The sequence below is a fragment of the Brienomyrus brachyistius genome, chromosome 3 (assembly GCF_023856365.1).
Source record: "Brienomyrus brachyistius isolate T26 chromosome 3, BBRACH_0.4, whole genome shotgun sequence".
In the NCBI taxonomy this organism is placed as follows: domain Eukaryota; kingdom Metazoa; phylum Chordata; class Actinopteri; order Osteoglossiformes; family Mormyridae; genus Brienomyrus; species Brienomyrus brachyistius.
The window spans coordinates 35877375-35904752 of record NC_064535.1 but is presented as its reverse complement, the minus strand read 5'-3'; the positions used below and the strand labels follow the sequence as shown (position 1 = coordinate 35904752).

At 44.0% G+C, this 27378-nt stretch overlaps 1 protein-coding gene and 1 pseudogene across 3 annotated transcripts in view; both read left to right on the top strand.

The window, feature by feature from the left end:
• The window catches only part of LOC125739313 (uncharacterized), a 74101-nt gene extending 51718 nt beyond the window's left edge, over positions 1-22383 (top strand). The window contains exons 1-2 of one of the 3 annotated variants that reach the window (XM_049009303.1): positions 17866-18032; positions 19868-22383. In XM_049009303.1, the coding sequence (XP_048865260.1) occupies positions 19879-21900 (2022 nt within the window). In that variant the 5' untranslated portion in view covers positions 17866-18032; positions 19868-19878 and the 3' untranslated portion in view covers positions 21901-22383. Of the gene's footprint in view, positions 1-17865; positions 18033-19867 lie in introns of those variants that run through there. The other 2 variants (XM_049009305.1, XM_049009304.1) reach the window with 2 other exon arrangements.
• On the top strand, positions 1860-23681 carry LOC125739244 (uncharacterized; annotated as a pseudogene).
• The last annotated feature ends 3697 nt before the right edge of the window (positions 23682-27378 follow it).

The window sequence follows — 27378 nt, the reverse complement described above, 5'->3', positions numbered from 1 at the left end:
CTGTCTGGATAAACAAGTCATCTACATATTGAACAACCTGCTCCGGTTTGCTCACATCCTTTAATATGTCAGCCATACACTGGTGAAACAGTGCACTGGTGAAACCCTGAGCAACCCATTTTCTATGATAGGATCTAGTTGGTATAGCTTGTGAGTCTTTGGCAAATTTGCAGACCTTTGACTAAACAATTTAAACACTTCTTCAAATTTTTCTGTTTGTATTGCTCTGATAAGTGCATGAACAGCCTTCTTTCTTTCCTCTACAGTGATAGGACCTGTCCTATCTTTCTTAGGCCATCTTTGGATGCGGGCTATGACGTTGAGTGCTGTGTTCCAGTCTGAAATTCTCGAAAGCCTTTCAAAGAAGCTGTCCTTTATAAAGGCATCAGTTTTCAGGACCTTTACCTCTGGGTCTCCTACAAGAAGCTCTGGGGAAGCCTCACGTATTGCTAGCTCTCGTTCCCATAAGAATGTAGGTCCTGTTAGCCAAATTGAGTTTAGCAGACCTGCCACCGTGAGACCCCTAGATGCATGATCAGCAGGATTTTGACTTGTGTCCACATAGAACCATTGACCTGGGTCTGTAGAATATCTTATTCTTTGGACACGATTGGCAACAAATACATGAAAGCGCTTGGCTTCATTCTTGATATATCCAAGCACCACTTGAAAATCTGTCCAGAAGAATTCCTGATCTATTTTCAGAGTTAGGTATTTGCACATTTCTTGAAGGATTCTCTTTCCAGTCAATATAAAAGGAGATAAAAATCCCAATGGGTCAAATATACTTGCAAGTGCAGATAAGATTCCTCGTCGAGTGGCTGACCTTCCACTGAGAATGACATTGAACAAGAGTGTGTCCATTTCTACGTTCCACTTTACCCCCAATACACTCTACATTGGAAGCTCATTGTAATTCAAATCAACATCCCTTACTATGCTAGCACGTTCACTCTCAGGAATAGAATCCAAGACTTCTCTGCTATTGGACACAAATTTGTGTAGATGTAATTTTCCTTTGACAAAGACCTTTTGTACATCATGGACCAATTGGATGGCTTGCTCAGCTGTATCAATGCTGATTAAACCATTGTCCACATAGAAATTTTGCCGAATGAAACTTGCTGCCAGTGGGTATTCTTTCTCATATTTAGTGGCTAGATGTTTCATAGCAAAATTAGCGCGTCCTGGCGATGATGCTGCTCCAAAAATATGCACTCGCATCTGGTACTCTTTAAGCTCTCCTTCAATGTTCCCATTCTCCCACCACAGGAACCTCAAGAAATCTCTGTCTTGTGGGCTGACATGAAAGCGGTGAAACATTTTTTCGATATCGCAAACAATTGTGATTTGGTGCTCACGAAACCTACAAAGTACTCCAGTCAAAGCATTGTTTAAATCTGGCCCTGTGAGTAGATGCTCATTTAAAGAGGTGCCCTCAAATTTAGCAGAGCAATCAAATACTACTCTAATTTTTTCAGGCTTCCTAGGATGGTACACTCCATGGTGAGGAATGTACCACGTGATGGCCTCCTCTGGGGCATCACCTACCTCTTTAGCATCACCATCATGAAACATACTATTCATAAACTTTAAGTAATCCTCCTTGTACTTTGAACTTCTCATCATCTTTCTTTTTAGATGTTTTAGTCTTACCATAGCAAGCTGTCTAGAGTGCGTCCACAGCTTCCAAATAATAAAGGGTAAAGGCATTTCCAGATGTCCCTCTTTATTATGCTGAATTTTCTCACTCAGCAGGTGTAAAAACTGCATGTCTTCTTGAGATACTGTCTTTTCTCTGGAGGTTGTGTCTAAAAAATTTATTTCTAAGGCCTTAATGATGGAGGTAGGAGCAATAGATGGAAGTTCCTATACAGAAATGCGGTGGCACAACCCATTACCTGCGGACCCTGCGCCGGAGCGACCACCCCGGCCGGCGGACCACGCTCCAGAGCAGCCACCGCTACCCGCGGGACCCGCTCCCGAGCATCCGCCTCAGCTACTGCCTGCGCATCCCGCGCAGCCGGCCCCGCCGCTTCCTGCTCAGCCGCTGCCCCCTGCGGCCCCAGAGCCCGAGCAGCCGCCTCCGCTGCCCCCTGCGGCCCCAGAGCCCGAGCAGCCGCCTCCGCTGCCCCCTGCAGCTCCCGCGCCCACGCCCCCTCTGCAGCAGCCTGCAGCTCCCGGGCAGGTGACCCCTCCACTGCCTGCCCTTGTGACTGTAGCCCCAGTGACTCTAGTCCTTGACTCGCCTCCAGTCCCGTTTGCCCTTCTTGTGACTCTTGTGCCCTCATCCCGGTGAATTCGACCCCGAATAGGGGCCATAATGTCTGTGTCCCGAAAGGGGAGGGGACACAGACGAAAGGCTGGGGTCCCTCCCGCCCGACTCCCTGGCTTGTCCTCCCTCACCAGCACTACGGCTAGGTTGGCGCCTGCGGTTCCTGGCCCCCTGGGTCGGCGGTCGCCTGCGGGTCCCCCTCCACAACCTCGTCACCCGGCCTCGCTCCTTCCACTGGCTACTCGGCGGTCTTCTGCGGGTCTCCCGCTCTAGCGCGGCGGAGGACGTCGCCACTTGCTGCGGCTTCCCCCCTCTCCTTACCCTCGCCAGGGTCCCTTCCTGCTCCCTCGTCCCCTTCCCTGGTCTCCCCTCCGACTCCCTCCTTCGTCCCTGCGTCTGTCCCTCGCCCTGTCTCCTCGGCCCCTCTGGGGTCCCCTCCGGCTCCGGCCTCCTGTGGCCCCTCCGGCTGCCACCCGTCGCCCGCTGGGGCTCCCTCGGGCTCCCCTTTATTCCCCCTCCTTCTCTCCCTACTTTCCGGTCCCTGTCCCTCCAGTGTTGACTCCTCTGCCTGTCTTTGCCCCTCCGTTCTCTGTTCCTCACCCCTCTGTTCTTCCCGTTTCTGCTCCGTGTTTCCCGATGTTCCCTCCTGGCACTCCCGATCCTTGTGCCCCGCATGTCCCTGCTATTTCTCCCTTCCTGGTATGTCTTTCTGTTTTCCTGGTCCTATGTCAGGTTTTGTCCTACGTCTTGTACCTTGCCGTGTTTTGTACTTCGGTCCTGTTCCCGGTCTTGCGTTAATCCCCCTGTTCTTGTTTTACAGACCCAGTTTTTCCCTCATCCCGTCCGTCGCCTCCTCCTAGGCGCGCCCGGAGAAGCGTGCCTTTTGGGGGGAATCTGTCATGCCCGGCTCGTCCGCTCCACGTGTGTGCCACGCCCCCTGGTTACCCACGTGTTCTTCCCTGATTGTTCCCAGCTTTGTCTGATTACTTTGATTAGTCTCGTCCTATTTTAGTCCTGGTCTTACCTGTTCCCGTTGTCCGTCATTGTGTAGTCAGTATGGATTTGGTGTGGTTTGTCCGCTGTGGATGTCTCCTAGCCCCGATTCCCTTAATAAACCCCCAGTTTTGTCCCGACTCGGACTTGTTCGCCTGTTCTTCGCACGCCTACCCGCGCGATCACCGTTTTCCCCCTCCGTGATCGTGACAGGAGGTCTGTACAGCATGTTACAGATAATTTATACCGTTCATACGGAAATGAGGCGCTCTTTATAGCTGTATAAAGTTAAGTTGTAACTTATGAATTCTGTTTCAAATTCTTGATCTATATATTTGAAAAGAATCGTATTTTATATTTATATGTTATCATGCTGATACACGGAAATTTAACTTTTATCTGTCCAGCCTTATGTGATTGAGTAGAAAAGTCACTTCAACAGTATTTGTCTTATGAGAGGGAGAATGTGTCCTATTTATACCTGTAAATACATATAATGTGTTTATGGGTAAAAAGGCCAGTATGAAGCATGAGTATCAAGTAATTCATTCAAAAATGACAACCACATATAGTTTTTCAATTAAGGAATGAAACTTAACTAAATCAAATGAAGATCTTTGCTCAAATCTGACGTGTTACACACACATTTCTGTGTCCTTACAGGAAAGGCGGCAATAGCAGACATAGTGAAAGCTACCCAATCAATTTCCAAGGCTGGATATTTCAGAGATGACACACAGCTGATAATGCAACCATATGCTAACTGGGAGGAGTACTTGGTACCTGCCCCAGTCTCCATAGCCATTCTGGGGGAGCTGGTCTGTATCTCCTCTAATGTAGATTTCTCCATCAATAAAAACCCTCCAAAAGGTGGGTTTTAGTTAATCAAGTACCCAGACTCATTCCGTGCCTGTCTAATGCAAGTGGCTAATTCTGGATGGGCGGCATTCAATGAGGCTCACAAGAACATGGACCAGATCCGTCTCCACACTGGCAATGTGCCAGCTTACATCAAGACATTGGTAAATATTTTGGTACAAGACAATGATGAACTGGTCCAAACCCTCCTCCCTGACCAACTGGAGAACATATCTACTATATCAGATGACTGTGAAAGATTAGCTGAACAAACTGAGAGAAAGTTCACCCTAACTATTTATCTGATCCAAGAACTTTTAGAAGCTTGTATAAGTGTAAAGAAGGTATATGGTGATGATCTGGAGAATGTCAAGCGCAAAATTGAGGAGACAAAAATGAAGGAGGATTCAGAGAAAGCAAAGGAAAGGGCTCAGAAAACACTTCAGGACATGAATAAACAGGTAGATGAGTGTTGGAGAAAGCGTCAGGCTTTCCACTCCAACTCTGCACACAGGACCAAACTACAGTACAGTATATGTTGGAGAAAGCGACAGGCTTTCCACTCCAACTCTGTACACACCATTAATTACGAGACAACACACTTAGAGTTTTACTTGCACAAGGGTAACCACACTCTCTGCATGCTAGGCTACAAAGGAATGTGTTACAAAGGGTGGTTCCCCTTGGCACCTTTATTTATAGTCAATGGGGGGCAGGGGTCTTGGAGTGAGAACAAAGAAAAGACTGTGAGAGTAAGAAGAAGTTCTGGTTTTCCTCAGGTGGACAACTATTTAAACACGTGCTCAGGATACGTGTAAACTAATATAATCTAAAGTATAAAGGTAAAGGAAAACAAAATAATGTATATACATATTTACACTCATTGCTGATTATACAGAAATGATAACAAATGATTACTAACAGTTTCTTCAACCTAACAGTCCCTCCTGTTTATCATGACAGTATGATCAGAAACATCAGTATTGTACAATTTGCAAAAACACTTTCAGCACAACCGTCATTCAGATCACATCATCATCATTATTAAGAGGGCTAGACAAGGTTAGTAAATCCATTCGTTCTTCTGCAGTGTATAGCAGAAAAACAGAATTAAAAGTGTGTAGACATAACAATTAGTTAAATTGTCTTTCTTTGCTGAATCATAAACATAACGGTACCAGTAATTTTGTAGGAAAGGATGGGTCTCATTTTTGGAGATAGGTCTCAGGTGGGAGCCGTCATGTGTCCATCTAGGTGGGCGAAACACCTGCTCTGGTGAGTGCAGAAGCAGACCAACAATTCCCATAAAGAGAATTACACCGAGAGTTACCTTACCACATCCCCACCCAATCAGAGCCATTCTAAATGGAGTGCAGATCAGCTGTTTTCTTCACCGGGTTGAGACGTCAGTATCCTATTGATTGCTGCGCCTTTGTAGCGGACTTCCACTGCTACTCCGAAGGTACAGAGGTCTCTGATACGGGCTTACAGTGACTCTTATGTATCCAGGAAGGTCGCTCTGCTATTTTCACCGCTGTTGGTGTTGTGAGGAGGACTTGATAAGGTCCGTCCCACCGAGGTGTGCTCCAATCCTTTCGCAACAGGACCTTGACCAGGATCCAATCTCCTGGCTGCAGATTATCCTGTTGAACAGAAACAGAATTTACTGGCAGACTACTGGGGTTATGTTTTTGTTGCGATGTTAGTAGTTTACGCATCCAATCGGCTAACGTATTTTCTCTGTTTGCTTTTCCTATATCACTCATTTCGGATGCTAAGGGAAACGGTCTACCATACACTATTTCAAATGGTGTCAATCCTGCAGGAGTGGGAGTTATTCTCATCCATAATTTTACTAGAGACAAACATTCTGGCCACGGTCTTTTTGTCTCTTCCACTGTCTTTCTGAGTCTTGTTTTAATGGTGCCGTTAGTTCTCTCCACTAAGCCTGCGCTCTGGGGGTGATAAGCACAATGATTTTTGATCGTAAAACCTAATGCTTGTGAGCAAAGGGACATGGTTTGATTTACAAAATGAGTCCCATTGTCCGATCTTATAATATGAGGTATGCCATAGGTAGGGAAATAATGGCCTACCAAACATTTTGCAACGGTCATTGCATCACAGTGTTTTACAGGGTATATTTCTACCCACTTAGAAAAGGTGTCTATAATGACTAGACAGTACTTCTTCCCTTGTGACCAAGATAATTCAATGAAATCCATATGTACAATTTGAAATGGATACTCAGCTGCGGGAAACTGGCCACGTTTTGGCCTTATGTTGCCTTGTGCATTGTGTTTACAGCAAATTAAGCACGCTCGACAAAATTGTTTTGCATAATCAGAAAAATTTATAGTATAAAAGTATTGTTGGATAATATGTACCATCCCTCCTGTTGAGACATGGGTGTTTCCATGGCTCACTAAGGCAGCTGTCTTGTATAAATTTTTTGGTAGGATGGGCTTGTCATTCATATAATAAGTTTTCCCTTGCTGTATTGCTCCTCTCTTAATCCAGCTCTGTATTTCTGTTTTAGGTGCATGAGTCTGTGCATCACATAGTACATCACTATCTATCAACAAGACATCTGTAACATTTAAGGCAGGTTGTTTTTGTGCAGCACTTTTTGCCGTCATGTCCGCAAAACTGTTTCCTTTAGCTATTGCGGAAGCATCAGTTTGGTGTGCCTTACATTTGCATATCGCAAGGCAATTTGGTAATTGCACAACATCTAACAACCTGAGTAATAGGTTCGTATGAGTTAAAGATGTTCCTTGCGATGTCTTGAATCCTCTATTTTTCCACACTCTTGCATGGTGATGAACAGCTCCAAACACATATTGACTATCAGTGTATATTGTAAGTTGCTTGTTTTTGAAGAGCTCACATGCCCTAATTACAGCATAGAGTTCAGCCGCTTGTGCTGAACAAGCAGGTGGGAGTGCATTGGCCTCTAACACTTCAGTAGATGTAACTACAGCATATCCGACCTTGTTCTTCCCCATGTCATTTTTTGATGCTGATCCATCTACAAAAACAACCGTTGAATCTGGTATTGGGGTCTGTAAAATATCTGCTCTTGGTTTGGTTTGTTCTTCCACAACTGCTTTGCACGAATGTGGCTCTCCATCTTCCGCTGTCGGAAGAAGGGTGCTAGGGTTGAGAGGACCACATCGCTGTATTGTGATGTTTGACTGTGAAAGCAGGAGTGAGACTAGGGTCAGATGTCTAACATGTGTGAGGAATGGCAGTGGCGTCTGCAGTAAAACTAAAGAAACTGAATGTGGCACCTTCAAAGTGAGTGGGTGACACAACACTAATTCTGCTGATAATTTCACTGCTTCTGCAGCAGCTGCACATGCCTGCAAACACTGCGGAAAACCAGCTGCCACTGCATCTAATCGTTTAGAATAGAACGCTAATGGCCTCTCTTTTGCGCCGAATGGCTGTGTTAATACTGCCTTCATATACCCTTGATTTGCATCAACACATAGGGTAAATGGTTGTTGATAATCTGGCAGAGCAAGTGTCACATTAGTTTGTAACATCATTTTTAAGTTTGTGAATGCCAATTCTCCTTCTTTTGTCCACTGAATTTTATCTTTCAGTGCCATGTCCTTCCCATAAATCAGGGTTTGTAAAGGTTGAACGAGTGCAGCATAATCAGGTAACCATTCCCTGCAATAATTGCAAAGTCCTAAGAAGGACATCATTTGCTGTTTAGTCTTTGGCTTTGGTGCCTCTTGTATTGCCTGTTTTCTAGTTTCTAATAACGATCGACCTTGTTGGGAGAGTTTATGTCCAAGATATATAACTTCCTCTCTGCAATACTGTAATTTTTGTTTTGATGCTTTATGTCCTGTATCATACAAATGCTGTAACACTAACAGTGTGGCTTCTTTGCAATGCTGTTTTGTATCTGAAGCAATTAATATATCATCTACATACAATAGCACTTGACTATGGGATGGTATTTTACAGGAACTCATTGAATAGCGTAGTGCCATTGTATATACATGTGGACTTTCTGAAAACCCTTGAGGGAGTCTAGTGTATGTGTATTTATGTCCTTTATAAGTGAAACCAAATAAGTGTTGTGAATCAGGATGTAGTGGTACTGAGAAAAAGGCATTACTCAGATCCACTACTGAAAAATACTTCTTGTCAGGGGACAAGGAATTTAACAAAAGGTGTGGATTAGGCACATCTGGTGCAGCATGTTGTACTATTTCATTTACTGGCCTTAAATCCTGCACCATGCGCCATTTCCCTGTATGTCCCTTCTGGACGGGGAATATAGGAGTATTGCAAGTGGCCTCAGGAGCCTCTCGCAATATTCCTGATGCCAACATATCCTGCACTACAGGGGCTATACCTTTCTCTGCTTCAGGTTTTAACGGGTATTGTCTAACTACCGGACGGTGTTCTGATTTCACAATTACTTTGTAAGGTGGGAACCCCTTTACCAGTCCTACATCAGTGGGGGAGGACGACCACAACCCTTCCGGGAGGCGATCTAGATCTGGACATGATCCCTCCTCCAGGGTTGGAAAAATTTGTCAGGTTGGGTCCTGCAAGTGTGTGGTGAGAGTGATTTGAACTCTCCATCCCAAAGGAAACCGCCACACATTGTGTTTTTTGTCATAGCTCCAAAAGGAGCCAGGTACGGGTTGGTAGTCATTGTAACTGTGCATGGAATCTCGTAAGAACATCTCTACATCCTTCCACTGCATCTGAGGTGGTTTTGATAGAGATACGTGTGGTGTTTCCCCTCTGAACACAGCCTGTTGTTTATTAGATAAGATGACTGAAGCAGCAGAAAAGCCAGTAGTGGAGTTAACATATATATATTGTAAGGTGATACAAGTGTCTTGAAGGGCATGAAACGTTTTGTCATAGGCATAATCTGGTCCTAGGGTGCCTTTGTACCACATAGTGACGTGTAAGGCATCACCAGGCATGAACTGGGTTTGTTTAGGGGACTGCTTTTCTCTAGTTTTTCTCAATATTTCACGTGTCTGTGCTGTCCCCCCCAGATCTAGGGACCAATAATACTGTGGAGCTGACATGCCATGTATCACGAAAGTTTGCTTTTCTACTATAACCTTCATGCCAGTGGGTGTTGCAATCACACTAATACCCATTTGTATCATAAGATCCCTTCCTAACAGATTGACTGGACATGAAGGGCTTATTAGCACTTGGGCGTGACATTCTATCTCTGTTTCCTCATCTTTTATGCTAACTGGATTTGTCAATTGATGACTTTCAGCTTGGCCTCCTGCAGTTCGGATATTTATGGAGGACGAGGAAAAGGTGACCCTTGGAGGGCTAGTGGTTAACACTGTTCTACAGGCTCCGGTATCACATAGGCACTCATATATTTTCCCATTTATAATAAGCCTTCGTTTTGGTAGTTCTTCAAGTTGTTTTAGTGCTAGCAGTTGGCAAACTGCTTGCAAATCTATCTCTTCTGTCTCATCCTGTTTTTGCAGCTTATCTGGCTCTTTTGATAGTTCACAGGCTAATTGTCATTGATTCTCTGTGGAATTTGGGTTGTTTATAAACTTGGTTCTACATTGCCTAGCTAAGTGCCCAAGTTTTCCGCATGTCCAGCAAGTGTTATCTTGCTGTAATAAATTTCGCTGATTGCTCCTAAAAGCACCTCTCCCCCTTCCTCGGCCTCGTGACCTTCCTCTGAACCCTCCCCTCCCCGGAGGATTCATATGTATTATTGCAACAGTATCATTAGCAGCAAACACTACGTCTGATTTCTGTTTTTGTGCTGTATGGGCGTGTTGGGCATATTCTAGGGCTTGCTGTACTGAACCAGTATTCTGATGTACCCAATGTTTATCTATGTATCTCTTCAGTTCAGGTTTTAGCCCTGTGATGAACGCACGTTTTAACTGTTGCTGATAAACTCCTCCATTTTCCTCATTATAAGGAATTCCTGAATTCCCTCTAAACACCACTCTCATCCTATCCATAAAATCCTCTGGCTCTTCTCCATCTTTTTGCTTGCATTGTGCAATTCTGCCATAATCTGCTCGTCTCATAAACACTGTCTCTATCCTTCCATGTAATTGCTGCATACTCTGTTGCAGAGCTTGTGAATTATGTGCAAGTGGTTGATTGTCTGGTCCATGACCAGTAAAGTCTCCTGCTACTCTTCCCCATTTATGATTGAACAGCTGTCTTAAACACTGGAACATTTCTCTACCATTCAGGTGGAAACTGCTCTGTAGTTCCAATATTGCTGTCCAAAATTCTGGTACCCCTTCATCAACAGGAGGTATTCCCTTTAATGCTGCCGTTCTATCTTCAGCTGTCCATGGTCTATAGACTAACATTGTTTCAGGTCCTCCATCTGGCTCTCTATTAGGGTTTGCCACCTCCACTAGGGGGCATTGTAATTCTATTTCTTCCTCTTCACTATCAATATCAATGCCTTCATTTCGCGGATGCCATCGAACCTTAGCAGTAGCTAGATCGCGCACAGGGTATAACGTAGGATCTCTACTCCTAGTTATAATGGGGGAAGAAGGAAGAGCTGATGGCTTCTTTGGTATTGTGCCCATAGCTGATGGTTGTTTTATTTCCCTTCTATCTACGGGTTGCATGGGGGCAGGCAATAGTGGCGGTGTTGGTGGTCTATTTTCTCTATGTTTTATTTTGGCCACCGTCTCATCATCTAAAGTGACTAGAGCGGCTGCAGTTAATTTATCCTTTCTATCATCCTTTTTCTGCTTTCTACGTACATCTCTTAACTTACTTTGTTCCAACCAATTATCTGAATACTTATATTCTTTTTTCCTTTTCTCCAATTTTCCTTTCTTCAAGGTTTGTAACATTTCTAGTCTTAAATTTCCTTGTAATTTTAAGATATCTGGAGTGTGGAGTTTCCCTTCAAACCCATGTTTTTTTCTCCACCTCTGATTACTTATTTGTCCTGAACCTGGTTTATATCCTTCCATAAACTTCTCATCTCCCTCTAGTTCAATCCTCTTACTCTGATTCTTTCCCATTTTTTTTCTTTCCCGTCTCCGCACTACACAGGTCCTGGGTGGAAATTCACTGGTACAAGATATATGGGAGGACACCAATACGGCCTTCTACTACACGCTGTTCGTGCAGCGGTATTGGTTTTCAGGGATGAAACCCGTCCTTGATCCTTCAATCACCAGTACTTCTTTCCCACCAGGCAAAATAAGAAATGGACTGACAGAAGCAACTCTAAGCCTCTATAACAGTCTTAGTCCAGTCATTCACACAATACATGCATGTTCATATTTCGCTTAATTACGGCTAAGCCTAACCCCTTTTCTGCTTAATTACGGCTAAGCCTAACCCCTTTTCTGCTTAATTACAGCTAAGCCTAACTCCTTTTCTGCTTAATTACGGCTAAGCCTAACCCACATCAATTGACCCGGTTATTTCGCTGAATAACCTTTGTTGTCTCACCTGTCCTGTGTGCCTGTGTTCCGCCACCGAGGTCCGTCAGACATCACCAGACGTCGAGCGCAGTTCTAACCACCGGCCTGATGACGAATTCACGTCACAGGTCTTTTTTGCACCCGTCTCCGAGTGGCTGCCGGCAGGCTTCAGTGTCGCTCCTCTCGGCGTGCTGGCGATGTCGTCAGGTGTCCTCTTAATCCGGCTCGAAGGACCAAATTATATGTTGGAGAAAGCGTCAGGCTTTCCACTCCAACTCTGCACACAGGACCAAACTACAGTACAGTATATGTTGGAGAAAGCGACAGGCTTTCCACTCCAACTCTGTACACACCATTAATTACGAGACAACACACTTAGAGTTTTACTTGCACAAGGGTAACCACACTCTCTGCATGCTAGGCTACAAAGGAATGTGTTACAAAGGGTGGTTCCCCTTGGCACCTTTATTTATAGTCAATGGGGGGCAGGGGTCTTGGAGTGAGAACAAAGAAAAGACTGTGAGAGTAAGAAGAAGTTCTCTGTTTTCCTCAGGTGGACAACTATTTAAACACGTGCTCAGGATACGTGTAAACTAATATAATCTAAAGTATAAAGGTAAAGGAAAACAAAATAATGTATATACATATTTACACTCATTGCTGATTATACAGAAATGATAACAAATGATTACTAACAGTTTCTTCAACCTAACAATGAGTCACAGAACACCTTTAATAAAGCAATGGATTCACTGCCATCTGGGTGGGAACTGATTGGCATGAACTTTGTAGAAGGACTCACAGAAGGTGTATTAACTGCTCTCAACATTTTTACAAACATAGCAGCAAAAGTCGTAGAAACAAAACTAGGAGGTCCAATGACGTTTGCACAGAGCAACACGTTGTCCAAATCAGGGCAGCTTCTGTCGAACCTTAAACAGCTTTACAGAACCAAACCAAATTAAATGGTTTGAGCCCCTGCAGCAAGCTAAGGAGAGCGGAAAAAAACGGGCAGGTGAGATGGCGGTGGAGAACGCTCGTTTCCGCATAGAGCAGAGTCGAGCTCAGCTGGAAAAGGCAAGAGAGATGCAAAAACAGAGTTTGGAAAACCTGGAGAAAAACCAGAAGGAGCTGACAGAGATCTTAGTCACACTGAGAAACTGTGAAGTAAAAGAGATCGACTTCAACACCACCATTAAAATGCTGGTCAAAGGTCTAGATGCGATGGGAAAAGTGAAAGAGCAGTGGGAGAAGATGGTCCGCTTCTTTCAGATGATCTCAAACATCATTAAGACCTGCCTGCATAGATCTCTGACTGATTTTGTCAAACAGTCTCAGAAGGCATCTCAGAAACATCTGTCATATAACACAAAAAAGTTCATGAAAGACCTGATCTACCAGCAGGCCTTTTATGCGTCGAATGTAGCCAGCTTGGTTAACATGATCTCAGGGACCTACGTTGAGATTTCCGACAAGCACCTGATGGACAGGATCAGCAGTCTGGGCAAACTCATGGCTCTGGATCCCAGCAAACCAGATTTTGAAAGTGAACGCAGGAAATTGCTAAATGCCTGTGAAGAAGCTCAAGAAGCAATAAGAGATCTTGTGATGAAGAACAACCAGACATTTAATCAGAAGGCAAAAGAAAGAATGAACATAATCAAAGGGGCACTAAAGCCGATGCTACCTCCAGTATCTGAGGAAAAAATGAGGGAGATGAAAGTAATAACAGAATCTGCATTTAAAGAAATGAGTCAGGAGGATGAAGATCAGTTTGCATGAAGTTTCTTTTAAAGCATGAATAACTCAAAAATAGCTACAGAACACATACATTTGAATAACATACACACACAGATGCAAACACACACACAAACACATAATATTAATACTAGAAAATGTACATTTTCTCTTGCTTTGCTTCACTGGAAACTCTTAATCGACAGCTTTTGCGTTATGTAGGTCACATTCAGTTTTGCTGCTTCTAAGTTTATCGCTCTGTAAAGTATTACAAGTAAAATTTCTAGGGATTTAAACTGTCAATATAGTTGGTAAAAGGAACAAGATTTTACAGTAACATGTGGAGAAAATCTTTTTCTAGTTAAAGTGGCAGGATTGAAGACACGCTGAGTCTGAGCAAGATCAACACAGCTTCAGACGTCCAGGGGTGGAGATCCACTTACAGGAGAGACCTGGAGTCAGACTGACCTCACCATCAAAGGTCAAGGAAGAAGAAGACGACGACGACCCAGGGGTCTCACCAAAGATCGTGTCCATCTCACAGCTCTGGGTCGTGTTTGTTTGCATGTCTGCCCACTTTGCCAGGTTAGGGCTCTGCAGGGACACGGGGCTGAGAGTCAAACAGAGCAGCAAGTCTGAGGGAGCAGGACTAGGCAACAGAGTACTGAAAATATAGCTTTAGTGACTAACTATACTGCCCTGGGGGGGGGGGTTCGCCTCCCTGAAATGCTGTATATTAAACAACACATGTATTACAGTTTAAATGCACGTTATTTAATTGTATATTCGTATTGCACATATATTGTTCCATGTGTACTGGTGACAAGTGAAATTACAATAAAAGTGATTTGATTTGATTTGGCTCAGTGGCGGCTCTGCATTACCCTATCGTATACATCAGAGTTCTCAGCCAGATAAGCCGGAGGAACAATATTTCAGAGTTGCAATGAACCAATGAGATAGTATTTGGTTGCATTGACCTACATTGAGTAATGTCTGTTCATGTGTCTCAGGTGCTTTGCCATACAGACTCTGTCGGCAGTTTGTGCAGGAAATCGTGCTGGTCAGCGACGAGCAGATCATGGCCACCGTGGTTGATCTGTACCAGGCCGGCTTCGTGGTGGAGCCCTCCGGGGCTGCCTCCTTCGCCGCCCTCGCCAACGGCAAGATCCCGGACGTGGCCGGGAAGAACGTCGTGCTCGTTGTCAGCGGAGGCAACGTTGGCATGGATGAGCTGACAGACTTCAAAAAGACGCTGTGATTAAATTGGCTAAATAACCAAAATGTAACATCCTCAGAAGGTCTGCCTCAGAACTGAGTTGTTTCAGGTTTATATTCAGTACCTTTCAAAAGGAAAATCGCCAGTATCAACCTTCCTGTGCCGTTGAGTGGTTAAAGAAAAATTTAAATAAATGTTAATCATCGAAAAAAAAAAGTAAAGAACTGCACAAAATATAACCCTAATATTATATAAAAAATATTTATAGCAAGTTTTGTTTCATAAAGGTAAACAAAGGAAAAATGTAAATGGGAACAATATACTGGGAAACACTCCCGTTCCGTCAGCCCTCAAAGAAGCCTATTGTGCGTGGAAATACGATTATAAAAAACCCTCAACAATAGAATATAGGTTTGTACTTCTGAAATAACTAATCTAAACATTTTGTTCTGGTTGCAGGACAGATGCAGGCATATATTGATTTTTGTCTTTATTTTGAGATGTGTTAGGAATAAAGAAAATGTCTATGCTGAATAGTTGTTGTATATTTGCAAACAAGGAAAAAAGGCCAGACATTGTTTTAATAAAACTTTGTTATATTTCACATGTGGCTTTTATTAAAAACATCGTGTATTAATATTCTGCCTTAAAATACTAATATGAGGAACATGCAGTCTGCCAAGTCATGAAGTGAGGGTGATCCATTTTATGACTGTGTGTACATGACATAACCCGTTTAAGATGCTTACAAGCGTGCACACAGCTTATTCCTGTGGCTCCACCCTTGGAGACTGGGTGGGGATGATTTCCCAGTTCAAGAGGGGTTTTCTGGTTCAGTTCTGAATTGTGGTCTGTTGAACGATAAATGCTTGTGCGTGCAAAAATAAAATTAGCTAGATTTTTTGTCTTAGCATCGTAATGTTATCAATGGGCATGTGCTCTGGGGTTCCAGTGCCGGCATATTTTAATGTATCTGATTAGCAATATATATTTTTCTTGTAGGTGAACATTAATGCAATGTATTTTCAAGAAATTATGAAATTATGCACCATGAATATATGAATTTTAATATAAAGTTTAATGATGCTCTTCTGCGCGTTATTTAACTGTACATTCGAATTGCACCTGTATTGTACCTGTGTACTGGTGATAAGTGAAGTTACAATAAAAGTTATTTGATTTGATTTGGCTCAGTGGCGGATGTGCATTACCCTATTATATACGTCAGAGTTCTCAGCCAGATAAGCCAGAGGAACAATATTTCAGAGTTTTGATTCTCTTTATCCACATGAACAACTCTCAACATGCCAGACTTTGAGTGGCCAGCTGCAGCGAAATTAAACACGTTCGTCGGCTGCCCTTTCTGCATTCCTCTTTATTTCCACTAGGGGACAGGCTACACCAAGAAACTGATTTGTGTGCCTGTGGTTTGTGTTTACGGGGCTGTAATTCAGCGGCAGCTACACACCTTGGATCTGTGCCTTTAAGTAGCCTGTCTTGCACTTCATCAGGTCTGACACAGCAGCACAGCAGGGGGGTCTCACAGTAGTCAGCTCTCTCTGTCCACCCTGAAGTCCACCTTGAGACTCTCCCCCATCACCTTCTGTCCATTTTCCATGTCTGTTCACTCTCTCCTTCTCAGAGTTAGCTCATCTATGGGGGGCAGCATTAGCCCCAGATTCCCTTTAGCCCCTCGCTTTCCTGTCTCTACCCCCTGGAAAACCTCACACATAGACCCTGTAAGGGAGAACACAGGGGAAGCCTCCTGACTACATGAGGAGAACATGCAAACTCCACACACACGGAACCCTGGAGGAGACCTGAGCCCCAGTCCCAGGGGTGTGAGGCAAGCGTGCTGACCACTGCACCAGTATGCCACCCTACTCAGTGATATATAATGGAGGTAAACCATATTTTCTGTACCTGTAATTGTAATTAATGCTGAACTGACATCTAAAGCCCCAACAGACGTCGTTGGCTGAAACTGAGCACTACACCAGGACTGGCTTCTGCAAGAAAGGCCAGTGGAGGCCCCTCTTGCAAAAGACTCACATCAAATTATGCTAGAGGCTTCACAAATATGAAATCAGTATGCTGTTTGAAATGAGAATGAAGCGTTACTCTTTGTGCAAATGAAACACGGCCCATCGGTCCTGCCTGAGGGAGAGCAGCCAACATTCTTGGGTAGGCTGAAGCAAAGCAGCACTTTGGACCCAGAGAAAAGGCCCAAAGGGTTTTGCAGATGTGTGGCGTAGATTGTGATTCAAAAATTACACAACTTTGAAAGACCAATGAAAGAAAATATATTGGTTATTTGCATATGAAGGTATAATACAAGAAAAACATTTCAAACTCGTAGAATAAAATGTGATTGAATTTAAGATTTGTTGCTTCATGGGAGCCGCCTATGTTGAGCAAAGCTGGACAAATTTGAACAAAGCAGCAGCTGATAGGAATGGGCTGATAATCTTAGGAGGAGGTTATGAAGAAGATGGTGGCGATTTGGGGGAGATTGCATTAGAATCAGTCTTTGTCCTGGAGTGTTCTGGAGGAGGCAAGTCTGAACTGATCAACTGTAACAAACATGTGCTGACATTCCTGTTTAAGTGGGTTGTGTCTCCTTCCCACCTGTCCCTCCTCATCCACCCACCCATCTATCGTTCTGCTGCCCTTCCCGGTCATTGCCGCAGGGATAAAGTGAACTGCATTGATCCTGGGGGGGAAATTCTTGGGCACACAGCAGTGAATATTCAGATGGGCTGTCATATTTAAGATAACAATGCTTAAATACATGGGCAATGTGGCTTGCAAATATGAAAGTGATCTTTTACGTAACTGCACGTTTATCAGGGTCTGTTTCTAGTTTTCTTTTTTTTTGGGGGGGGGGGGACAGTGACAGGACTTTTAAGTGAGGCGCAGTGGGTGTGTTAAGCAGCAAGCTGCACAGACGTGGTGGGGGTGAGCACACATGCGCGGGGAGATCGGGGTGGTGGGTGCAGGGACGGATTACGGACCGGGCCAGCGGGGCCGCTTATCAACAATGTATTTTCGTTTGTCTATTTTAGAGGGCCTACATTCTTTGATCCTCTGCCTACAAGGGCCCCTGACCCTATAGGGAGGGCGTTTGGCTGCCAAGGGCCCTTGAATTGTGGTGGTTGTGGTGGTGGTGCTGGTGGTGGTGGTGGGGTGGGACCTCGCGAACGTTTTGCCCAGGGGCCCACACAACCCATAATCCGTCCCTGGGTGGGTGTGTGCATACTTGCGCGGGGAGATCGGGGTGGTGGGGGTGAGCACACATGCGCGGGGAGATCGGGGTGGTGGGTCTGTGCATACATACGCAGGGAGATCGGGGTGGTGGGTGTGTGCGTAGATGTGCAGGGAGATCGGGGGCAGGGCGCTGAAGTTAGAGAATAAAAGCTGCTCACAACAGCAGCTACTTAACGATCAGAAAATCAGGCAAGAAGCAAGTATCTGCAAGTATATAATCTACTTCCTTACTACTTACTTTCAGGTATTTGACTCTTTACTTTATCTTTCTGCATTTCTGATATGTAACAGATTGAAGATTCACACACAGGATTACATTAGTGACTCCCCAAGCTGATGTTGTCTTAAATATAATATAGAAAATAACGTATAAAAATGGTAAAATAATAGATGATAAAAAAAAAACTACATGCAGAATAAGCAAACAAAAAATATAGAGAGGTTGATTATGGTCACAGTTGTGTTTCTGTGATATACTTGTCTGCCTTGATGATTTGCTGTGGATCTCTATGGTCACTCTTTGTGAAGCTAACAAACCAAACTGTGATGTACTTTGTCAAAAGGCTCTTTAGCAGACCTGTAGAAACTGACCAGATGTTTCTGGGGCAGGTTTGTTGTGAAAAAGTACAATTAAAAAAGAAGTTCAGAGATACATCTCTGAACAAAATAAACATTGAAGTGAAATTTAAAAAGGCAGCTTTCTGGTAGTTAATGTTTAGTATTTAAACAAATCATAAAAAACACAACATTGACAGGAGGTTTGTACAGCATGCTACAGATAATTTATACTGTTCATTCAGAAATGAGGCACTGTTTATAGCTGTTTATACTACGGGACCGTCGAATGCTTGAATCTGATTGGCTGACGAACGTTCTGAGGTGTGCAATTATTTTCAGATAAACGCACGGCGAACGTAGTTCCAGGCAGCTCTCTTGACCGCATTACAGTTCCATATCACTTCGCATAGTTAACTGTAATAACGGAAATTAGCATACAGTACCTATACAGCACACAGGACTAACAAAAACAACAACATGACAGACGATTTTCCGAAAGTAAATTTTAATATTTACGGTGAATATGACACTTTCAACAACTGGGCTGCAGCAGTATTAGTTAGCCTAGTATACCAACTTAAAGGCTACACATGACATTTCTCACTAGCGAGGTAACAGCGCCGCATCTTAAAGCAGACTTACAGTTTAGAGACGGTGCTTCAGAACACTGTTGAGGGACACACAGAGGTAGCCTAATTCATACAAGCTCTCTCTCTCTCTCTGTTTCTCTTTCTCTGTGTCTCTGTCTCTCTCGCTCTCTTTCTAATAACTTCATTATTAACTGCATTAGTCTGCTATCAACGGCTCAAGCCTCCATTGCCAGCTTTAAAATGACGTTTTGGAACTAGCAAAAGAGTCGTTGGATGAGATGCGGAAGAAATAATCCTACTCACAATAGCGATTTAAGTAGAAAAACCTGACGAATCCCTTGAAATATATCATCTGATCGATGTCTTGAGGTGTGGCAACCGTAGTATAACCGGAATAATTGACTCCGGACCGTTGGATTATTAGAAAATAATGCACACCCGAGGTATAACGGCCACTCCGCTTCGCGTCGTGGCCGCATTACCACCTCGGGTGTGCATTATTTTCTAATAATTCAACGGCCCGTCGTCAATTATTCCTTACGTAAAGTTAAGTTGTAATTTATTCTGTTCCAAATTGTTGATCTGTATATTTGAAAAGCATCGTATTTTGTATTTGTACGTTATCATGCTGATACACGGAAATTTAACTTTTATCTGTCCAGCTTTATGTGATTGAGTAAAAAAGTCACTTCAACAGTATTTGCATTATGAGAGGCTGAATGTGTCCTATTTATACCTGTAAATACATATAATGTGTTTATGGGTAAAAAGGCCAGCATGAAGCATGAGTAACAAGTAATTCATTCAAACATGACAACCACATATAGTCTTTCAATTAAGGAATAAAACTTAACTAAATCAAATGAAGATCTGATGTGTCACACTGTGCTCAAATCTGATGTGCCACACACACATTCCTGTGTCGTTACAGGAAAGACGACAATGGCAGACATAGTGAAAGCTACCCAATCAATTTCCAAGGCTGGAGATTTCAGAGATGATACCAAGCTGATAATGCAACCATATGCTAACTGGGAGGAGTACTTGGTACCTGCCCCAGTCTCCATAGCCATTCTGGGGGAGCTGGTCTGTATCTCCTCTAATGTAGATTTCTCCATCAACAAAAACCCTCCAAAAGATGGATTTCAGTTAATCAAGTACCCAGACTCATTCCGTGCCTGTCTAATGCAAGTGGCTAATTCTGGATGGGCGGCATTCAATGAGGCTCACAAGAACATGGACCAGATCCGTCTCCACACTGGCAATGTGCCAGCTTACATCAAGACATCGGTAAATATTTTGGTACAAGACAATGATGAGCTGGTCCAAACCATCCTCCCTGACCAACTGGAGAACATATCAACTATATCAGATGACTGTGAAAGATTAGCTGAGCAAACTGAGAGAAAGTTCACCCTAACTATTTATCTGATCCAAGAACTTTTAGAAGCTTGTATAAGTGCAAAGAAGGTATATGGTGATGATCTGGAGAACGTCAAGCGCAAAATTGAGGAGACAAATATGAAGAAGGAGGATTCAGAGAAAGCAAAGGAAAGGGCTCAGAAAACACTTCAGGACATGAATAAACAGGTAGAAGAGGCACAGAACACCTTTAATAAAGCAATGGATTCACTGCCATCTGGGTGGGAACTGATTGGCATGAACTTTGTAGAAGGACTCACAGAAGGTGTATTAACTGCTCTCAACATTTTTACAAACATAGCAGCAAAAGTCGTAGAAATAAAACTAGGAGGTCCAATGATGCTTGCACAGGGCAACACGTTGTCCAAATCAGGGCAGCTTCTGGGTCTGAGTCGAACCTTAAACAGCTTTACAGAACCAAACCAAATTAAATGGTCTGATGTATTTGACGAAAAGGAGGGGAAAGCAAAGACGTCATTTCTCAGTAAACAATTTGAGCACATTAAAACCTCAGTGGCCAGTGAAAATGACTCTGATGCAAAAAGCAAAGCTATAAATATCTGCACAAAGGGTACGAACCTGTGCTCTGAGCTCAGCACCATCGCACCTGAAGGGAAATGCGATGATGGCAAGACCAAAGAAATGATTGGAGGAATCCAAAAGCTGCTGAAGGAAACAGAGAAATTTGACTCTGAGAGCAAAGCCCTCACAAACACACCAGCTTTTACACCTGAACCCCCGCAACAAGCTAAGGAGAGCGGAAAAAAACGGGCAGGTGAGATGGCGGTGGAGAACGCTCGTTTCCGCATAGAGCAGAGTCGAGCTCAGCTGGAAAAGGCAAGAGAGATGCAAAAACAGAGTTTGGAAAACCTGGAGAAAAACCAGAAGGAGCTGACAGAGATCTTAGTCACACTGAGAAACTGTGAAGTAAAAGAGATCGACTTCAACACCACCATTAAAATGCTGGTCAAGGGTCTAGATGCGATGGGAAGAGTGAAAGAGCAGTGGGAGAAGATGGTACGCTTCTTTCAGATGATCTCAAACATCGTTAAGACCTGCCTGCATAGATCTCTGACTGATTTTGTCAAACAGTCTCAGAAGGCATCTCAGAAACATCTGTCATATAACACAAAAAAGTTCATGAAAGACCTGATCTACCAGCAGGCCTTTTATGCGTCGAATGTAGCCAGCTTGGTTAACATGATCTCAGGGACCTACGTTGAGATTTCCGACAAGCACCTGATGGACAGGATCAGCAGTCTGGGCAAACTCATGGCTCTGGATCCCAGCAAACCGAATTTTGAAAGTGAACGCAGGAAATTACATGATGCCTGTGAAGAAGCTCAAGAAGCAATACGAGATCTTGTGATGAAGAACAACCAGACATTTAATCAGAAGGCAAAAGAAAGAATGAACAGAATCGAAGGGGCACTAAAGCCGATGCTACCCCCAGTATCTGAGGAGAAAATGAGAGAGATGAAAGAAATAACAGAATCTGCATTTAAAGAAATGAGTCAGGAGGATGAAGATCAGTTTGCATGAAGTTTCTTTTAAAGCATGAATAACTCAAAAATAGCTACAGAACACATACATTTGAATAACATACACACACAGATGCACACACACACAAACACATAATATTAATACTAGAAAATGTACATTTTCTCTTGCTTTGCTTCACTGGAAGCTCTTAATCGACATCTTTTGCGTTATCAAGTCAAGTCAAGCAGGTTTTATTGTCATTTCAACCATACACACAGTATACAGTGAAATGAGATAACGTTCCTCCAGGACCATGGTGCAACACAGAGCAGGACAAAGACAGAGCAACATCATAAGTGCAGACAGGACAGCATAGCAGTACAGATTGACAAGACAGACAAGACAACAGTGCCAATTAACAGTGGTAACATTCTGGATACAGTATTTGTTACTGTATGGTAGCAGCGAAGGTTGTTTGTGCAAAAATGCTGTACAAAAATGCCATGGTATAATAAATAACAATAAATATTATATACAGATGTACAGATGTGTATGTGTGTGTGTGTGTGGGGGGGGGGGGATTGTGTTCAGTTCCGGTTGAGGAGTCTGATGGCCTGAGGGAAGAAGCTGGTCCCCGTTCTGGCAGTGGAGGCCCGTATGCTACGGAACCTTTTGCCAGATGGGAGGAGGGAGAAGAGTGTGCGTGGGGGGTGTGTGGGGTCATCCACAATGCTGGTGGCTTTGCGGATGCAGCGTGTGGTGTAAATGTCCGTAATAGAGGGGAGAGAGACCCCAATGATCTTCTCTGCCGTCCTCACAATCCTCTGTAGGGTCTTGCGGTCCGAGACGCTGCAATTCCCGTACCAGGCTGTGATGCAGCCACAGAGAATGCTCTCTATGGTCCCTCTATAAAACATGGTGAGGATTGGGGGTGGAAGGTGAGCTTCTCCTCAGTCTCCGCAGGAAGTAGAGACGCTGCTGGGCCTTCTTGGCAGTGGAGCTGGTGTTGAGGGTCCACATGTGTTATGTAGGTCATATTCAGTTTTGCTGCTTCTAAGTTTATCGCTCTGTAAAGTATTACAAGTAAAACTTCTAGGGATTTAAACTGTCAGCATAGTTGGTGAAAGGAAACAGATTTTACAGTAACATGTGGAGAAAATCTTTTTCTAGTTAAAGTGGCAGGATTGAAGACACGCTGAGTCTGAGCAAGATCAACACAGCTTCGGACGTCCAGGGGTGGAGATCCACTTACAGGAGAGACCTGGAGTCAGACTGACCTCACCATCAAAGGTCAAGGAAGAAGACGACGACGACGACCCAGGGGTCTCACCAAAGATCGCGTCCATCTCAAAGCTCTGGGTCGTGTTTGTTTGCATGTCTGCCCACTTTGCCAGGTTAGGGCTCTGCAGGGACACGGGGCTGCGAGTCAAACAGAGCAGCAAGTCTGAGGGAGCAGGACTAGGCAACAGAGTACTGAAAATATAGCTTTGCTGACTAACTATACTGCCCTGAGGGGGGGGGGGTATATGCTGTATATTAAACAACACATGTATTACAGTTTAAATGCAGCTCTCTTGATGAACATCCTTGTACACGATTACACAATGTTTACATTTAATGTGGGGAATATATTAACCTTTTTTGGTCAGATTTTTGTAGTTCTTGATCTAAATCTTACTGTCATTAGATCACACAAACCGTTAAATACGTGTATTAAATACTGTGTTGATACTGGTGTTTGTGAAATGGGCATAATGCTTTAAACATCAAGGCCTGATGTCTAGACGAACCCGAGCCTGGCTTAGCTCTCAAGCTATTAGTCATTAAAACGGTAACTGTCAGTCATTGGCTGCTTATTCACAGGTCTGTGCTCCACTGTACCACAGCCTTAACTTGCTAGCAAATTTGTTTTGACCTCCCACAACTGAATACCATTTATTAATTAAACCAACCTAAGACTTTAGGTTTTTTTGATCCACTAATTCACACTAGTTCATTAGTACATTCCTGTTTCACATGCTGGTCAATCTTCTTTCAGAAAATCTTCAGCAAACAAGTGTTTGTTTATGCATTAATTTATGCAATGAAACAAATAAACCAGCTAAAACCAATACACAGCCAAGGTTGGGGGGGGGGGGGGGTCACTGTGGAAATGTTTCCCAGTACAATTAATAAAAATGCCTGATTACTTTCTGTTACTTTTGGCACGATGCCAAATTTTCATGCAAACAAGAGAAAAGAAAAAGCAAAAATTGACTTTTACTCCGGTAAGTATTTTGTGATGAAACAGAGCAAAGTGAGAAAACCTCAGGGGAGAAAATCCCTTTGAGGCACACGACAATAGAAATGTTTCGGTACACGGCGTTACTGCGCCCTCCTCACATGGGTTAAATGCAGAGGACGCATTTCATTGTTGCGCTCCGTGTGCTGTGGTTCGGTGTGTCAACACTGATCACCAAATTATAATTAAAACCAAAGCAAATGACCAGCATTGAGAATAATTTATAATGACTGGCTAAATTCCATGAGATTTTGTGACCAATCTCCCCCTAAATGCTTTTTTTGTAAATCCAGCTGCTACCCCCCGCAGAAAACAGCGGGGCCTCTGTGTCCCTGTGCCTCTGCTTACAGGCTGCATACATTCACTCACGGTTATGCCCTGAGGGGGGTCTAGAGGGGCAGCATGTTGGCACAACTTCCCCCCCCCCAGTCCAAAAACATGCTAAGATGAACTAGAGTTGCCACATTGTGTACATGTGTGCCCTGCCAGGGAGAACATGCCAACTCCACACGCAACACAGGGAGGATTCCCACCCATGACCATGGAGGTGTGTGGCATTAGTGCCCCCCCCCCCGCCCCCCACCAGGCATTGTGCTGTTTCTCATTAAATTCCACAGTATAGAAGGAGGGCCAGGATGCCCCAGGGCAGGGTGAAACCCAACGACGAGTCCTTTCTTCACCTCTTTCTTCACTTCTTTTCTCGTTTACTAACAGAGGAACCTAATCATGTTTCCTGAAATGGATTATTTTGTGACTTTAAGCTCTTGCCCACCGCTGGCTAATTTGCATTCTTGGTTCAGCCCCATTGTGGTTAAAATCTCAAAACGCTTATTAAAGCCCCTGTTTCCTCCCCCCAAACACAGCCCATGTGATTCTGTTAATCATCCAATGGAAATCTCAATGTAATGTACAATGTAATACAACAGAGTGGACATCAAAAGCAATGGACTTGTACCAATGAGCACTGGGTTGTGCTGACTTACATGTTAATGTTTACATATAGCCAGATGCTGTTAAAAACCAAATGGTGTAAAACCAGGGGCAACAGCCCAAAACCTTTTATTAGTATCTCTGGATTTCCCAGATTTTGTATTATACTTTTTTTAAATCATAATAATTTAAAAACCCTGATCTATTAACCTATCATTCCAATCTTATTTTAAAGCCCTCGGAAATAATATAATATGGTTGATCAAAAACTTAAGCTGTACGTTTTGGGTCCTCAAGCAGCAGTGGCCTGTACGACGAAGTGGGGTTACTGGCTTGTCAGGGAAACTTGTCGAATTTAAGGTACCACATTTTAAATGGACTTCATATTCGTTCACTTACATTTTGCCCAGACTACCTTAAATCCGACAAGTTACCCTCATAAGCCTGCTAAAAAGAGACCTCCCCAGACAAACAGGACTCCCCACTAAACAGAGGCCTGTCTACTAAAGAGACCTCCCCCCCACTAAGGAGAGGGCTCCCAGTTAAAAAAAGGACTCCCCATTAAAAAGGGGCCTCACTACTTAAATAGAGGTCTCCCCATGAAGAGAGGCCTCCCCACTAAACAGGCCTCCCCACTAAAAAGAGTCTAGCCCCATACTCAATAAATGGCCATCCATCTGCCACAGCCAGGTGTTACGTGGGCGTCCCCTAGGCCTGGTCCAGGGGCTCAGCAGCGAGACAGGGAGCACCAGAACTTCGACCATCGTCCTCTTGCATTAATATTGGGAGCCACAAACCCCTTTCCAGTAACCTCAACACCTCCCCATGCTCTCCCAATCCGTCTGCTAACTTCAAAGGAAGAGTCACAAGAGACACGAATGTCGCTGCCGATGTAGATAAATCTCTCGGCAAGGTTGACATTCCCCCCGCAGACAGACACACTACCTATTCCTAAGAAGTCAGTAAATGCCTAGATCTTGGTCTTTATCCAGGACACCCGCAATCCCAGACACTCAGACTCCTCACTCAGTCACTCGAGAGCCCTGATCAGAGCCTCCATTGACAGTTAAGATCACAGCATCGTTGGCAAAGTCAAGATCAATAAATCATTCTTCACCAACAGATACCCCATAGCCCCTGTACCCCATGACTCTGCCCAACACCCCATCCATGTAAAGAAAGAAAAGTAAAAAAAAAGACGCATTGTCCTGCCCCGATCGTGCCACGCCCCTTCATCTGCCCCGATCGTGCCACGCCCCCTCATCTGCCCTGATCGTGCCACGCCCCCTCATCTGCCCCCGATCGTGCCACGCCCCCTCATCTGCCCCGATCGTGCCACGCCCCTTCATCTGCCCCGATTGTGCCACGCCCTCTCATCTGCCCCCGATCGTGCCACGCCCCCTCATCTGCCCCCGATCGTGCCACGCCCCCTCATCTGCCCCCGATCGTGCCACGCCCCCTCATCTGCCCCCGATCGTGCCACGCCCCTATTTAAGAGAGTAGGAGGAGCAAGATCACACCCCTGGTGAACCCTAGAATCAACTGGGAAAATGTAGATGTTCTCCCTCCAGTTTGCACAGTACTAGTGTACAAGCCGGCCATGACACCCAGCAGTTTCGGGGGCATCCCGCAAAGTCTAAGGACTGCTCTGAGAGCAGTGTTATACCCCTGTAGCTGCCGGAATCCAGGCGATCATCCTTCCCTTTCTAGACAGGGACCACAAGTCCCGTTTTCCAGTCATTTGGGATGATGCCTGACACCCAAATGGAAGCAAAGATTGCCTGCAATACCAGGAGGTCAGCCTCACCACTAGCCTGGAGAAGTTCACCCCGGATACCACAGATCCCTGCAGCCTTCTCTAACCCTAGCCGATTCACCACCTGTGCAACCTCAGTGAGGTTAATAAAAAGAGGCCTTCCTGCAAAAAAGAGGCCTTCCCGCTAAAAAGAGGCCTTCCCGCTGAAAAGAGGCCTTCCCGCTGAAAAGAGGCCTCCCTGATTGAGAATCTTTACTGATTTTATGAAGATTGCAAAAAATTGTTTGTACGAGTAAAAGGAAATATAATTTAAATATGAATCTTATGTTTAAAACTTCTAATGACTCTGCATATGGAATTTTATACCATTAAAATCACCGGTGCAATAAAAGTACATAAATGGTTGCAACTGTCCAGTAATAGATTTTGCTTTTAATATTTAGATAACTGAATATGCTTGGCAATAACACCATGAAAGAAATCTGTATCAAAAGGTTCTGCTTAAACATAATTTGCCACATTTATACAGATTTATATTTGACTTTGTATTAATTACATTTTGGAAATAACT